At 59.7% G+C, this 15,783-nt stretch overlaps 1 protein-coding gene across 2 annotated transcripts; it reads left to right on the top strand.

Annotated features, from left to right (window-relative positions):
• Window positions 1–2,069: 2,069 nt before the first annotated feature.
• Window positions 2,070–15,386, top strand: GPAT4 (glycerol-3-phosphate acyltransferase 4). Of its 2 annotated transcripts, none has more exons than XM_048829303.2 (13): window positions 2,070–2,221; window positions 5,815–6,683; window positions 9,855–9,924; window positions 10,197–10,494; window positions 10,967–11,041; window positions 11,660–11,749; window positions 11,856–11,949; window positions 12,558–12,673; window positions 13,014–13,069; window positions 13,372–13,445; window positions 13,879–14,007; window positions 14,095–14,174; window positions 15,028–15,386. In XM_048829303.2, the coding sequence occupies exons 2-13, from the start codon at window positions 6,519–6,521 to the stop codon at window positions 15,134–15,136; spliced, it is 1,356 nt and encodes a 451-aa protein (XP_048685260.1). In that variant the 5' UTR covers window positions 2,070–2,221; window positions 5,815–6,518; the 3' UTR covers window positions 15,137–15,386. The 2 variants fall into 2 exon arrangements, with proteins under 2 accessions (XP_048685260.1, XP_048685259.1); XM_048829302.2 differs by having other exon boundaries at window positions 2,072–2,221; window positions 13,372–13,457.
• Window positions 15,387–15,783: the final 397 nt, after the last annotated feature.

Genomic DNA, 15,783 nt, shown 5'->3' with positions numbered 1-15,783 from the left:
TCGACAAAGAGCGTGTACACGCTGCTGATTGTTCTGTCCACAGAACTGGCTTCTGCCAGTATCCCACAATGCCTGCCCTGATTGCTCTGCTCAGTGGTTTGATCTCTGCTGCCCTGCAGGCATGCGCCCCTCCCCTTTCAAAGCTCTGGGAAGTATCTGTGTGGAGCTCCCTTGAGGGAACAAAGAAAGAGCAAATCTTGGGAATGCTCCTGCCCTGCCCTGCCCTGCACTGGGAACACAGACTGCTGTGCTGCTTTCACAGAGCTACGCGTGATGCTGCTCTGGGCAGCTGAGGGGGCTGTGGGAGAACTCAGAGAGAATCCCAAGATGCACCGGATCAGCTCTTGCTTCCCACAACGGGGCACTGTGGGATACATACCCATCGTGCATTGCTCACCCTGTCGATGATGGTGTCCCCAGTGTGGACACGAACTGTTGACAGAGGGAGCAAGTGTGAACACCCTTTGGCAATTTTTGTTTTGTTGACTTTTGGGTGTTGACATAAGTTTTGTCAACAAAACTCGGTAGTGTAGACAAGCCCTAGGAAGAGCCTCAGATCTGCCATGACTGCAGCCTAACTAGCACTCCCCTACCATGTTACTCCTGTGTCCCCTGCTCAGGTGGGAAACCAGACTTTACTGGCAGCTTGGTAAGTAAATTAAAGCACCTCTGCCTATAATGGCCTTGACCATTATCACAAATCAACAAGCCAGGCTTGGCTGTGTGACTTGCAATCTGCAGGTTAGCAAAGGCAAAGTGTTCAGATGGTGTGTGGCTATCGAGTTAGGCCTAAAAACCCTTAAAAGCCCCCAACCTTAACCCTTAGCTGGGAGATGCAAAGAGCAGTAATGTTCTCCTCTCATCATAAACAGCTTCTCCCCTGCCAGGGGTGGGTCCTGGACTGGGGCTCAGGGTTAAAGGGTTTTTTAATGTGTCCCAGGCCATGTTATATAGCTAACAATTGCCCCCTTAGACTCGGCGCGTTGTCATTAAACCTCTTCCCTCGCCCACCCCATCAGCGCTTTTACAGGCCCGAGGAAGGAAGTGAGGCAGGAGGAAGGGAGACGGCTGGCAGCAGGTCTGGCACCCCGCTCAGTAACGGAACTGGGGCTTTGTCCTGCACCCTGCACCCGCTACAGGGCCAGATGTAGTTCATCACGGTGTCTTCCCGCTGAACGGCGTTCGCCTGGCTGGGGGCGTGGGGGGCGGGACGGGGTTGCCCAGGGTTGCAGCGACCACAGGAAAGGTCCGTGCTGGGGCCGGAGAAACAGCCCCCGGGCGGGCGGGGGGGGGGTGCGGAAACCCCCCACCTCGGCACTGGGCCAGCGCCGCGTGGGCGGGGGGCCAGGGGCCAGCGCCGGGCGGGCCGAAGGCGTCGCGGCGGCCAAGGCTCCTGGGAGCGCTCAGCCCCTGCCCCTGCCCCTGCCCCAGCCTTGGCGCCTCGCCCGGGAGCTGCGCGGCGCGGCCCGGCCCGGCCCGGCCCGCTCTCCAGGGGACCCCCCCCATTCTGTGCCCGGCCCGGCCCGCTCTCCAGGGGACCCCCCCATTCTGTGCCCGGCCCGGCCCGCTCTCCAGGGGACCCCCCCCATTCTGTGCCCGGCCCGGCCCGCTCTCCAGGGGACCCCCCCCATTCTGTGCCCGGCCCGGCCCGCTCTCCAGGGGACCCCCCCCATTCTGTGCCCGGCCCGGCCCGGCCCGCTCTCCAGGGGACCCCCCCCATTCTGTGCCCGGCCCGGCCCGCTCTCCAGGGGACCCCCCCCATTCTGTGCCCGGCCGCGCGTTGCCCGGGGCGGAACCCAGGCGTCCTGGCCCCGCCCCGAGCACGCCCCCGGCGTGTCCCTTTGCCGGGAGGCCGTGGCGCCGCCGCCCTCTGCTGGGCCGGAAGCATCACTACAGCGGACAGCTGCTGCGGGGCCGGGGCCCGGGCCCTCGTGCCGCGGGTTGCCGTTCGCCTTGCTTCTCTGACTACGTCACCACGTCGCGGCCATGTGACTGCCGTGACGAGGCTGAGGCGGCACCCAGAGGGCGGGGCGCCCGCAGGACACGCCCCCGAGTTCCGCGGTCCGCCCCGCGCAGTCCCTGACGCCAAGGCGGCGTGCAGAGTGCTGACTCGTGCCCGTGCGGGCCGCGCGAGGACGTTTTACGTAACCCAGGACGAAGGGCGGGCACGCGCACGGTACGTGGGGGAGGCGGAGCCGGAGCTCGGCGGTAGCGGCGGCAGGTGAGTGACACTGGCCCGGTTCGGCCTGGCTTTACATACCCTGCCCGATCCCTGGGAGCTCCCTGCCGCCGAGCCCCGGGGGGAGTCCCGCCCGGGCGGCAATGGAAAACCGTTATCCCCCACCCCCTGGCCTGCAGGGAGTGCGCGCACCCCCCCGCCGTCCTGTGAGATGGGGCCGTCCGCGCAGAGCGCCCCCCACCCCCCCGCCGTCCTGTGAGATGGGGCCGTCCGCGCAGAGCGCCCCCCACCCCCCCCGCCGTCCTGTGAGATGGGGCCGTCCGCGCAGAGCGCCCCCCACCCCCCCGCCGTCCTGTGAGATGGGGCCGTCCGCGCAGAGCGCCCCCCCACCCCACCCCCCCGCCGTCCTGTGAGATGGGGCCGTCCGCGCAGAGCGCCCCCCCCGCCGTCCTGTGAGATGGGGCCGTCCGCGTAGAGCGCCCCCCCACCCCACGCCCCCGCCGTCCTGTGAGATGGGGCCGTCCGCGCAGCGCCCCCCCCCACCCCCCCGCCGTCCTGTGAGATGGGGCCGTCCGCGCAGCGCCCCCCCCCCACCCCCCCGCCGTCCTGTGAGATGGGGCCGTCCGCGCAGCGCCCCCCCCCCACCCCCCCGCCGTCCTGTGAGATGGGGCCGTCCGCGCAGAACGCCCCCCCCACCCCCCCGCCGTCCTGTGAGATGGGGCCGTCCGCGCAGAGCGCCCCCCCCCACCCCCCGCCGTCCTGTGAGATGGGGCCGTCCGCGCAGAGCGCCCCCCCCACCCCCCGCCGTCCTGTGAGATGGGGCCGTCCGCGCAGAGCGCCCCCCCCACCCCCCGCCGTCCTGTGAGATGGGGCCGTCCGCGTAGAGCGCCCCCCCGCCGTCCTGTGAGATGGGGCCGTCCGCGCAGCGCCCCCCCACCCCACCCCCCCGCCGTCCTGTGAGATGGGGCCGTCCACGCAGAGCGCCCCCCCCCGCTGTCCTGTGAGATGGGGCCGTCCGCGCAGAACGCCCACCCCCGCCCCGATTGGAGACTCCCTCCCTTTGCTCCCTCCTCGCTGCTCCCCACGTGGGCCCTGCACTGCGGCCCCACTGAGGGGTTCCCGTGTCGCGGTGGGTCCCCCCGCTCTCTGGCCTGTGCAGTGCCCGGCACTGGACCATTCTGGGCCACCCCCCGTCCCAACACCCCGCAAACCCCTTCCCCACGGCGCTGCTGGCTCCCAGCGCTCTGCGCAGCCCCGGGCTCTGCGTGGGAGATACTGGAGGGTCCCGGTCTGGGCCCATTCAGCCTGGTTTCCCCTCTTCTGCTGCGCTGCGCGGGCCCAGTCGGCTCGCCCAGCCCGCGCTGCGTGGATCAGAGCAGCGGGGTCACGGCTCCCCCTCCCGCCCCCATGCGGGCGTCCAGCTACGGCCCCGCGTCCCATTTCAGGGAACGGACACCTGCACTGGCGCTGCTGTCGAGCCCTTGAAACCAGGCTGATGCCCTGGGGCAGGGCCCCTCCTGCCTTTGGCTGTTCTGTTGTGTGCGGTGCAGTGGATGCTCTTACCTGTCCTGCCCCTGGGATGCCTCAGTGATTACACACGCTGCAGAGAATGGGTTGCAAGCACCTGAGTCCACTCTGGGCCGTAGAGTGGTTTCCCCTGATAGCATGGCACTGTTCTAGGAGCCATTGCTGAGAGGAAAGGGATTGCTGATCTCTCCTGGGGTTCTGGCAGGGTCCCTGTGTTCACAACAATATGTTTCCCTTGTTTAGTGCTTAGAGCAGAGCTCTGAGACCGGGGACTCTGGGGTAGAACCCCAGCTTTTCACTGACTTGCAGCATGACCTTGGGCTGGTCCCTTTTCCTCGTGCTGCTATTGCCCATGAGTAAAATGGGCAGAATGTGCTTCCCTGACTGGTTCCCAGGGGCTTGTGAGAAGTAATTGTAGTTTGTACAACATTGTACTATGAAAATCTGGTTGTTGAGGTAAAAGTTCCTCATCCAACCCTGCTGGTGGTGGAGGACAGGAGCCTGCACTCTGTGGGTATCAGCATGAGATCCCTGCAGGGTGTGGACCCTTGGAGCTATCTTGGGAAAGCAGCCAGCTATGCAGCCTGATTTGGGCTGTTCCTGGAGGGCCTCTGAGACAATCATTCCAGCAGTTGGGTTCCACAGGGAGCGTGCAAGGGTGACACCAGCTAGAGATCTCAGTGACAGTGTCACCACCCTGTCTAGAAACTTCTGTGGCTGAAGCTTGTGAGCAAAGCTGAACAGGGTTGCTTCAAACTATGCCTGGTGCTGCTGGTCATTGCCAGGGCATGATTTGAACTGGGCCATTAGGCCAGAACAGGGTGTTACATGGAAGGAATGTGCTAATTAAGTCCTATAATTCTTTCTCTTCTCCACCCAGGCACCTTCTGGTGAGTCAGGGCGGTGGTGGGTAGGCTGGCTGGGCTGACTGGTTAGTTTGCCACGTGGGATTCCTGGGTTTGGTGCATGAGGGGGCTGACATTCTGGGGAGTTAGGCGACTGATCAGCAAGGCTTGGCCCATAGGAGAAGAAGGCAGCAGCAGGGATAGGCAGAGAGTGTCTTCTTTGGGGAGCAGGGTTTACTGGGGCGGCATTCCATGCAGCACGGAGGATGCTCTTAGCAGTGCCTGATACAGTGGTGCTGAGCCAGCAGCCAGAGCCTCCAGTGTGCTGTGGGAAGTAGCGGGAAGCCAAGCGGGGCTGGAGGGTTGTCTGAAAGGGGAAGGGAGCGCTCTTCTGCTTCCCCAGCTGTCCTGTGGTTGGGAATGACTCCTCCTGCAGAGCTGGGCTTGGTGCCCCCACCTATTGCCTGTCACTGTGTATCAGAGGGTCAGGACAGGGCAGTAGGTGGATGGGAATTGCCCTCTCCCCCCACCCCAGTGATTCAGCGGGAGAAGCTCTCTATGGAGTGGGAATTGAGCCGTGTCCCAGCATGATGCAAAGAATGCTGTGCACCTGGAGGTGCCATCTCTCAGATGAGATGTAACACTGAGACACTGACTTTGGTTTTAGTCACAGTCACCTGGCAAGTTCCAATTTGGATAATCATATTTAGCCTCCTTTTATTCTCACTGCAGGATTACTTCACTTCCTGTCCTAAAGTCCATTGTAGTGCTGCCATGTGTCAAACAGCTGCCAAGCCCCACCCCAGAGAGGCTGTGTTCAGTGGTGGAAGAAATGTTTCTAGGTGTAGCTAGTAAAGTGCTCAGGGATCCCTCAGGATAGAGGTGCTGAGTGGTGATATCCTTATCAGTCAGGAGGGGGTCCCTCACTCCATTTGCTGCTCTCCTGCTCTGGACACTCACCGGCCTTATGCAGTACCTCTGTGAGCCTGCACTGATCTGAATTGCGGGCCTAGGCTGAAAATGCAGGGACCAGGAGGGTAGCGAGCCCACTTCCCAGCTGTTTGCGCTGTACCAGTGTGAGGCAGGAGCTGAGGATTCAGATCTGCTGATTCCCAAACCCTGCACTGTGAGCAGTGTGTCCTCAGCTTGAACTCTGCCCTCTCAGATCCAGCGCCTTTCTGCTCCTGGGCCTCAGGAGACCCTCTGTGCGTTGACGTCTCGCTACCTGATTTGCCTGACTCTGTTTTTTCTTTCCTCCCCTAGCACTGGTGGCATGTGAGGGGCTCTCTTGCCAAGAAGGCAGCTCACAGCTCAGGGGCCCTCACAGGGGCAGAGGCACTGTCCTTTTCCGCAAGGACTCCAGCATGGGTGGATGCCAGAGGTCTCTGGAATGATATTTATTACAGGCGGCAGGAGAGGCTCCGAACTAGTGGTGGCAAAGACAGTAGCTCCGCACGTGGCAGGCTCCTAGAAATACCGATTTTTCCAGAGGTCCTCCAATGCGGAATCAGGAATGGACCCCACCTCACCCCTATGAAAAGACCTCTCCTTGTTCCTTCCTCAACAAGCCAAAGGGAATTCCACTGTCTGGCCGCGCAGGAGTCACCCTGCAACAAGACTTGTTTGGTGGGCCACAGGGAGAATCCCCGTTCACACAGCTGCCTTGTTACACTGCCACTCGCAAACCCTCTAAGAACCCACGCTCCATGTTCCAGCCACGCTGAGCCCCAGAGACCAAGCTGCTCAGTCTCGCCTGACCGTTCTCTCGTCTGGTTCCCTCGCATTCCTCCTCCCGCGGGCTGCTAGGAAAGGATGTGAACTTTGGAATGGAGTCTGTGACCTGCTGGGGACTCGGAGCATGCATGGGACTGTTGCTGTTTAGCAGGAGGACTGGCTGATCGCTGTGGACAGCCCTTCTCTCCTGGCCCCAGGGTCGCAGGGCGTTGGCCTTGCCTGGACCCTCCATCATGTTCCTCCTGCTCCCCTTTGACAGCCTGGTTGTTAACCTGCTGGGGATCTCCCTGACCGTCCTCTTCACACTGCTTCTGGTTTTCATCATTGTGCCAGCCATTTTTGGGGTTTCCTTTGGCATCCGCAGGATTTATATGAAAACACTCTTAAAGATTTTCCGGGTGAGTCATGCTTCTAGGATGTACTGTGCAGGAGCTCGGGTGCCCTGACCACTGTCCATGTGCCTGGGGGAGATCCCTGCCAGGGGCATGTGCCTTCAAATAGAGGGTGTCCCTGGATGGTGGTGGTGTGGGTTGCTGAATGAGAGTTGGGCTGTTGGTGATCCAAGTGTTGGTGCTAGAAACCCCCGGGGGGGTCTTTGGAGTGACTCAGGCATCTTAGCCACACTCTGTTATTGAGCCAGCTCCAGCTCCATAGAGCTGTGCTTGTAGGTCATTCCAAAATGCCCCCATGCTGAGGACAAAGGCCTTGTAAACAAGTGCTGCAGAGACTGTATTGTCACTGGCTGACAGCAGCAGAGCCCCTCTGGAGAGAAAAAAGAACAGGAGGACTTGTGGCACGTTAGAAACTAACAAATTTATGTGAGCATAAGCTCTCGTGAGCTACAGCTCACTTCATCGGATGCTTCATCTTAGCTGTAGCTCATGAAAGCTTATGCTCAAATAAATTGGTTAGTCTCGAAGGTGCCACAAGTCCTCCTTTCCTTTTTGCAGATACAGACTAACATGGCTGCTACTCTGAAACCTCTGGAGAGAGACGGCCTGAGTCTCACACATGGCAGACCCAAGCAAGGGCAGATTTCAGCACCTCTCAAGAACAGCCCCGTGGTGGGAGGAGACCAAGGGGAACAGGGCCTGCGGGCGGGGTGAGGAGCAGGCACCTCGTTCCTGGGGTTGGGGAGGGCTGTTCATCTGGGGCAGCAGAAACAGCATCTCTTCTTTAACACAAGTTTGGGTGAAGGAAGCTGGGTGTCAGCTGGGCTCTCTGCCCTACAGGGTCCCTGGCCACATGCTCTGCCCCTTGTGGTCAGTGTGTTCTGTGCTGCCCTCTGCCCATTGACCCAAGGAAACTTGCCTGGCACTGGGACCTGTTGCCAGCTGTAGAGCCAGTGTGGAGCTGGCTGGCTGGGGCTGTTTCCAGAAGTCCTCTCTGGACCTCTGACCTCTGAGGGGCAGCCAGGAGCCCTCACGGCGCTTCTTGGCTCAGAGAAGCCAAGTGGAATTTTCCAGTCTGTTCCTGTCTGCCCTTGACAGTCTGATCTCCTGGGCTGCCTTAAAGCTGGGCCTCCCCCGAGACAGGGTCCATGCAGGCCCAGGACTCTGCTGAGTTCCCTGGAGGAGGCCAAGGCCGCAGGAGAATGATGCTGTGTCCTCTACACTCAGTAGTGAAGTTCCATGCAGGGAACTGGAGTGCAGTGTGGCAATGCTCATGCCCAGCCATTGGTGTCTATAATAGGAAGGAGGGTGCTGCCTGAGGTGATGGGTCTCAGGCCTGGCCAACATGCTTAGCTCTGCAAGCTTTGGGGACAGCTAGGTCATTCTCCCAAGTCAGACTGTTGGTCTGTCCAAGTTCAGCCACTTCTGTACTCGCCTCTGGCAGTAGCGGTGCTCCATGATGTACCTAGCCAGTTGTGTGGGAGGTTTCAGGGGAGACTCCTAGCCCAAGAGGCAGTGTTTCCTCTGACCTCTGGCAAAGCATGGGGCATGGCCAGGATTTAGCTCTTGGAGATTGGAGACTACCCTAGGACATGTCTGCCTGGCTGTGAAGGAGCTCTCATCAGCCTTTCAGGGCTTAGGGCTGGCTCAGTGCTGCCAGCAAAGCAGGTGTGATCAGAACTCTGCAAGGGCCCTTTCCCCCAAAACCTTGGTAACAGGGACTGACCTCAGACAGGAACCTGCCAAAGGCTGCCAGGACACCAATTCCGGCCTCGCTCCCCTGCTGGGAGACACTGGGGCTGGAGTAGGTGTGCACATTTTGCTCTCCTTAAGAGTTTGTTTTCAAGGCCCAAATTAAGAAGGCAGGTGTGATACGGAAAAGTTTGATAGAATTCTGGTTTTAATTTCTCTAACTTTGGCAAATGATAGCAATGTTTATTTTTAAGCATTTTTTATTTTTATCCATTTAATTTTTCACTGTTGTGGGAAATTGGGGGGGGTGGGCAGACAGTTATATAATGACAGTAGACATTGAGATTCATAAAGTTCAAGCTTTATAATGGTTAAAACACAAACTTGTCAATATCACAAGTCAGAGTTCACAAAGTAAATCTCTGTAAGTTAAACTCTGATAGGTTCTCAAGCAGCCTTTTTCCCTTTGCTTAGCTGTACATTTTGATCGTTATCGATGGAATTATTTTTTTCTGTGGTTTGCATGTGTATGGTGAAATAGACATTTAGAGAAAAATCTAACCCTTCCCAGCCTAGCCATCGAGAAGGTTCCGTGGAGGGCGGGCAGGCTGGCTGGAAATCCAACCTGTGTGTTTGTTTATCTGGTGCCCTTGGGGAGCAGCTGAGGGGGGAGATTTCTGTGAATAAGGGTGATCTGGGCATTGATTCTGGCTGTTGCTGCCAGATAGCTGCCTGGAGGCTGCTCAGGGCTGCTGTTTGTGAGCAATAGTGCACAGAGAAGTAGCAGCAGCTGTTAGCCAAGTGGGAGAAGGGAGGGGTCCCAGCCCTTCACACTATTGGCCTGCTGGTTCCATCAGCAACCTTGAAATGCAGCCTCTGATTCCATGAGGGAGGAAAAGAGAATCGGAAAATAGTGTTGGGTTAGTCACCTGATCACCCTGTGCTGGAGCCCCCTGCCAAGGGGCAAGAACAAGTGATCAGGGTCCATATGGAGTCCAGCCAATGGCACCCATGTGAGGGAGCAGCAAAGTGCCATGGGACTGCCTGAAAGCCGCAGAGCGTGCTCTGGGGCTGGGGAGAGGTGTTCCATAACGCCCTCCCCCAGCCCTGGGGTAGTTGTTGCTCTTCTCTGAAGTTCCTCTGCTCTGTCTGTATCTCTCAGGTGACATGGTGCCCAGAATGGAATGCAGATGCCTGCACAACAGTCTCTCCCAGTGGGGCTCTCCCCCAGCTCCAGCCCATGCACCATCCTCATTAGTAGCCAGGTCCCGCAGCAGACAGCTGTCCTGGCTGGTTGCCTGTGTAGGCTAGTGGACTTTCCCAGCCCAATCCCCATTCTCTCCTCTCTGTAAGCTCTGACCTCCCATCAGTGCTGTGCTGAGAACCCCTCTTCGAGCTGCTGGAATGAGCCCTACCTCTGCCCCCACAGCCAGGGACTTGAAGCCTGGGGGGTTGGAAGGCCTGCTTATCTAGTGTCTCTTTCAGTGGGCGACGCTGAGGATAGAGCGTGGTGCCAAGGAGAAGAACCACCCACTGTACAAGCCCTATGTAAATGGTGAGAGCCTGCCGTCCCCTCCCATCAGCAGCTCCATGTCTGTGTGTGCATGTGGGAGGTCCTTGTCATGGGTGGGTGGGAATGCCTTATCTCTGGGCAAGGGAGATATGTAGGGCACACCTGGTTGTGGGTGTCCCATGTCTAGGACAGGGCCCAGGGCTGGCCCCACCTGCAGGCAGGAGGAGGGAGGGAGGGACCGGGGCTGGCCCCACCTGCAGACAGGGGGCGGGCCTGTCAGGCTGCCATCGCTGGAACACGTGGCCGTGTTGCAGGTATCATTGCAAAGGAGCCCACATCCCTGGAGGAGGAGATTAAAGAGATCCGTCGGAGCGGCAGCAGCAAAGCCCTGGACACACCTGAGTTTGAGCTCTCTGACATCTTCTACTTCTGCCGCAAGGGCATTGAGACCATCATGGACGACGAGGTGACCAAGCGGTTCTCAGCTGAGGAGCTGGAGTCTTGGAACCTGCTCAGCCGGACCAATTACAACTTCCAGTACATCAGCCTGCGCCTCACTGTGCTGTGGGGGCTGGGTGTGCTCATCCGGTACTGCTTCCTGCTGCCACTCAGGTGAGGAGCTGCTCCTGGCAATGGCCTCCCTGCAGGGCACCCCTGGCACTGCACTGGCTGGCGCGTTGGCTGCTTCCAGTCGTCTTGCCTACAACAAGAGAGGGGCCAAGGGCTGATGGTTAGAGCCAGGGGCTGGGACTTGAGGCTCCTGCCTCTGGCTTCAGCCCTGGGAGAAGAGTGTGGTCTGGTAGTTAGATCAGTGGCGGGGAGCCAGAGTAGTGTGAGCTGGGGTGGGGGATCCCAAGATGGCCACGTACATTCCCATGGGCCCATCCTCTCTGCAGCAGTCCCAGCTGGCTCAGGGGAGCCAGAGATGCTGGGTCCTCCTGGCAGCACAAGGACACAGAGAGACACCCACCCTGCAGCAGGTCCATTGAGAGACTGCTGCCTGGCAGGCAGGAGCAGGGCTTCACACCCACGGGGCTGCATGGAATTTGTTCACTGGCCTGTAACATCCCTCTCCCTCCTGCAGGATTGCCCTGGCCTTCACAGGCATCAGCTTGTTGGTGGTTGGCACCACAGTGGTGGGATATTTGCCCAGTGGAAGGTGAGTTGGCCCTTCACTGAACATGGAGGAGTATGGATGGAGGGGCAGGAAGGGGAGTCTCCCCCTCTACATTCCAGCCACTGTCGAGATGTATGTCTGTGGGTGAAGGGCCAAGGTGACTGGCACCTGCCTCCCTGGGGGGACGGACACAGCAGGATCTATGCCACAACTTTGCCTCTGTGGCAAACCTCACAGCCCTGAACTCTACAAAGGAGCAAAACACAAAGCCCAGCTCAGATGAGCAAAGTGTCACTCTCAGTTCGTGGGTTTCTCTCTCGGCTTGTGACTAGCTTGGAAAGGGGTTGGGCTGGACTGATGGATGGGATGGGAGCCAGCCTGCATGGTGTCCCAGTTGGGCTGGGTTAGTACAGTTACAAACACCTCTGCCCTTCACATGCTCCATGAGGGGAGGGGAAGTTGTTGTACACTCTTTTGTAGGGTACACAGTCAGGTCAGCCTTGTCACTCCCCCACCCTGTATTCCCAAGCTCCCCCAGCCCAGTAAACGCACCAGCTCACCACGTGGCCCTTGCAGCAGCTCCTGGCTCAGGGTAGGGCGCTCCAGCATGGGTGGCTTGTGGGGCTGTCTGTGGTAACAATCTCTGCTCTGCCTCTGCAGGTGGAAGGAGTTCCTGAGCAAACACGTTCACCTGATGTGTTACCGAATCTGTGTGCGTGCCCTCACCGCCATCATCACCTACCATGACCAGTAAGGGGCAGCACCGTCTCCCAGCCTGCCTTGCCGTGCTCTTCCCTGGCTCAGGCTGGGCTCCTGCGTCCCTTGTCACCCCATTTTGGTTTTGTGTTGTATTTAGGGAAAACAGACCCCGAAATGGAGGCATCTGCGTGGCTAATCATACCTCCCCCATTGACGTGATCATCCTGGCCAGCGATGGCTACTACGCTATGGTAAGGGCCGCTCCCTCTATCCCCAGAGAGGCCTTTGCCCTGGGCAGGTCGCTGTGCTGCTGTACGATGGAGCCGGTGCTCTTCTGCCTGGGGGGAGGAAGGTGTTCTGAGGCTTAGGGAGTTTGCAAAGTGTGTGGACCTGAATGGGCTTGTCTGGGGCCCCGAGCCTGGATACACAGCCCCTCTCACATCTGGTTGATTCCCCGCAGTGGTTCAGCAGCCTCTGGGCACCCCAGTTGCAAAGGCCAGTGCTCCTTTGGTGTGGGGACGCAGGACTTCCAGAGGCCCCAGGACATTTGCCATTAGTGCTGTGGGCTTTGCTGGCTGTGGAAAGGGCAGGTCGCAGTCTCAGCCTGGCCACCCTGAGCATAAAGTGTATGATGAGGATCTGGGCTCCTCCCAGACGCTCCACTCTGGCAACTTTGGCACATCACCCCTCAGGTGTGACCTTCCCCTAACAGCCACCTGGGAGGGGCAGGGCTGTCTCTCCAGCCCTCTGCTGGGAAGGGGACAGAGGGGGAAATCTGTCTAGTTATGAGACTAGGAGCTGCTTGGCGACTCCTGCCGGCCAAGGCAAAGACTTTAACCTGCATCTTCCTCTGGCTCAGGTGGGTCAGATCCATGGCGGGCTCATGGGCGTGATCCAGAGGGCCGTGGTGAAGGCGTGTCCCCATGTCTGGTTCGAACGCTCTGAGGTCAAGGATCGCCATCTTGTGGCCAAAAGGTAGGACAGCAGTCAATAGCTTTCTCTCAGGCAGGAGAAGGGAGGGCCTGCTGGAGACAGTGGGTTCTCCGCAACTCCATACAGGCATGGCTGGGGAGGGTGAGCCAGGGCTGTCTGGCTCCAGGGGAGGAGGAACCTGCTTCCTGTCAGGGTTCTGGTTGTCCCAGGTGGCTCTTGGGAGCCTGGGAGCTGTCCCGTCCCAGGGGCATTACATGCACCCAGCGAGTGCACCCTAACTGAAGGTTAATGGGTGCGCACTGTATGTTCAGGGCTGCTGGGTGCAGAACCAGCAGGGCGCCCCAGGGAGCTGTGCCAGTCAGTGACTCTCTTTTCCCTGCAGGCTGACAGAGCATGTCCAGGACAAGAGCAAACTGCCCATCCTCATCTTCCCAGAAGGTGAGCTGCAAGCCAGGCCACACTGACCCATGGTGGGTTGTGAAGTATGCCGTATGGCTGATGCCAGCATGTGTGTCATCCCCTCTCCTCTGGGGCAAGGCAAGGGGGGCCTGCATCCTCAATGTTGCCAGAGCTCTGAGGCTGTCCCTCAGGTCAGGGCTGAGCCAAGTGAGCCCGCAACAGTGCTGGGCACTGACTGCCGTGGTGGGGGGACCCCAGGGCACCTTCCTCGCGTTCCCAGCCAGGACTCTGGCATATGCTCACAGAGGGAGGCTGAGGCAGCTGCACTCATCTCTTCACAGGCACCTGCATCAACAACACGTCTGTGATGATGTTCAAGAAGGGAAGCTTTGAAATTGGAGCCACAGTCTACCCGGTAGCCATCAAGGTGCAAGCAGCTCCCAGCCTGGGGCAGACAGCAGTACCCCTCTGGGAGGTTGGCTGCATTGAGCCCATCCTGCTAGGGCCGCTTATGGAAGGCGGGAACAGGGGTGCTATAGAACAAGGCCCTTCCCAGTGGCCGTGCGGGAAACTGGAGGGGCATAGACCCAGCTTCCCTGCAGCAGGGCCCCAAAGCTGTGAAGCCCCGGTTGGCGTGAGGGGCTGTTCTCCGCTTTGAGTAGTGGGCAGTAGGGAGATGGTCCTGCATCTCTGGGGCTCATCTCATGAACCTGTGCTGTGGGTGTGGGGAAGCCGAGATCTGGCCATGCTTGTAGGCTGGGGGAGCCTGACTGAGGCCTTGCCCGTGGTGATGCCCCGGCCAGCCCTGTTGTGGGTCTCAATCTCATGGGCTCTCTCGTCCTCTGCAGTATGACCCACAGTTTGGAGATGCCTTTTGGAACAGCAGCAAGTACGGAATGGTGACCTACCTGCTGAGGATGATGACCAGCTGGGCCATCGTCTGCAGCGTCTGGTACCTGCCACCCATGACCAGGGAGGTGAGTGAGGGGGCTGTGCCAGGCCTGTGGAGGAGCTGCCGAGGGCTGGGTCCCTTGCTCGTACTAAACAGCTCTGCTCTCCCACAGCCTGAAGAGGATGCTGTCCAGTTTGCCAACCGGGTGAAGTCAGCAATTGCCAGGCAGGGAGGCCTTGTGGATCTGCTGTGGTGAGTCAGAACCAGAACTTCCCCTCCCAGTGCTGGGTCCAAGGCCTCAGAGGTACCTGGCTTACCCTGCTCCCAGGCTCCAGCCCACAGGAGGGAGGGCCAGCTGCCAGAGCCAGCCTTCTGGCTGCCTGGTTCAGGAGGGCTGTGGTTGTGAGGCAGGCAGCAACTCCTAGGTGCAGTACGTGTCCATAGGCAGAGTGTGGGGGCTGAGGGCACACAAAACCCCACTGAACCGTGCAGGGGCACGGTGGAGTTTTCTGGGGGATCCTGGAGAGGCAGGGCTGTCAGGTGCTTGGAGCAGTGCACAGAGCCCTGCCTGGAGGTGTGTAGGCCTCAGATCCATGCTGTAGAGAAGCATGTGCTGAGCATGCCCCGGCAGGGCCCTCTGGAGCCTGCAGCTGCACGTGCAGCCTAGACCAGCTGCCTCTTGCTCATGCTGTGTGGGCCTTACTCTCGAATGCCAGCTTGCGGTGGGACACCCTGCTTCTAAACAAACTCTCCCCTGGGTGCTGTCCTGGAATAGCAAGCCAGGCAGGTGTCCTTTCCCGATCACTGGGGCTTCAGAGGCTGAGAATGAAAGTCCATCAGCCAGGCTCCTGTATCGCAGCCAATGGCTGAGCAGGTTGGTCCCTCTGCTGCCGGGGGGTCGGGTGGCTGAGCACGGCCAGGAGCCCGGGACTTCTGAGTTCTGGCCCTGGCTCACCAAGTCACAGGAAAATGAGGACAGTGCTCCCATCCCAGGTGTGTGAGAGCTGGTCAGGGCAGCCCCAGCACCAACAGGGCTCGGGGAAAGGTACTGTGAGTCCAGGGCAGCCCTCCCCCACAGCCTGTCTGATCGCTCGACTCTCCGCAGGGATGGGGGCCTGAAGAGGGAGAAAGTGAAGGACACGTTCAAGGAGGAGCAGCAGAAACTCTACAGCAAGACGATTGTTGGCAACCATGAGGACCGGAGCCGCTCCTGAGCTCTCTGCCTGCACGCTGTCCCCGGGCCCATCTGGAGTGCTCTCCCCGGGTCCCTTTGGAGCCACGTTGTATCCTGGGACTCAGGCTGCTCCAGAGCTGCTCAGCCCACTCCTCCATCCTCTGGCTCTGCCCCAGAGACACTGTGCTGCCTGGAGCCTGCAGGCCCCGAGTGGCTGCTGGCAAAGATGCCTTCTCGTTACTGTTACAGCTCAGCCCGTTGCAGGGCCAGCATTAAATGGAACACTGACAGCTGTGCCGTGGTCTGTGGGGCCTAATGGGAGGGGCTGGGGGGGCGAGTCGGTCGGTGCCAGGCTACTGCCAGCAGCCAGGAGAGGGGTCCCTGCTGCCACAGATACCTCAACAGCAGGAAGGGACCTTGTAGGCCCACCCCTCTCAGTGACTCTTCTGAATAGCACCTCCGAGGTGCACAGCTTGGGCGCGTTGCATTGCCCTGTGCCCCAATGGCTGCAGCGTCAGGGTTCCCTCCTCCGGTGCAGGAATCCCCTATGTCAGCCCCCTAAGCTCTAACCTCTCTAGGGGAAGCCAGGGGATAGAGGGACCCACCTGCACTCAGAGCTGCTATACAGATACATGCGCCACCCCACCCCAGCTTCTTCCCTGGATGGTGGGGGGGGGGACCGTGTGG

The sequence above is a fragment of the Caretta caretta genome, chromosome 26 (genome assembly GCF_965140235.1).
Source record: "Caretta caretta isolate rCarCar2 chromosome 26, rCarCar1.hap1, whole genome shotgun sequence".
Lineage (NCBI taxonomy): Eukaryota > Metazoa > Chordata > Testudines > Cheloniidae > Caretta > Caretta caretta.
Note: the sequence above shows the minus strand (reverse complement) of the source record. Positions and strands in the feature narration are given on the sequence as shown.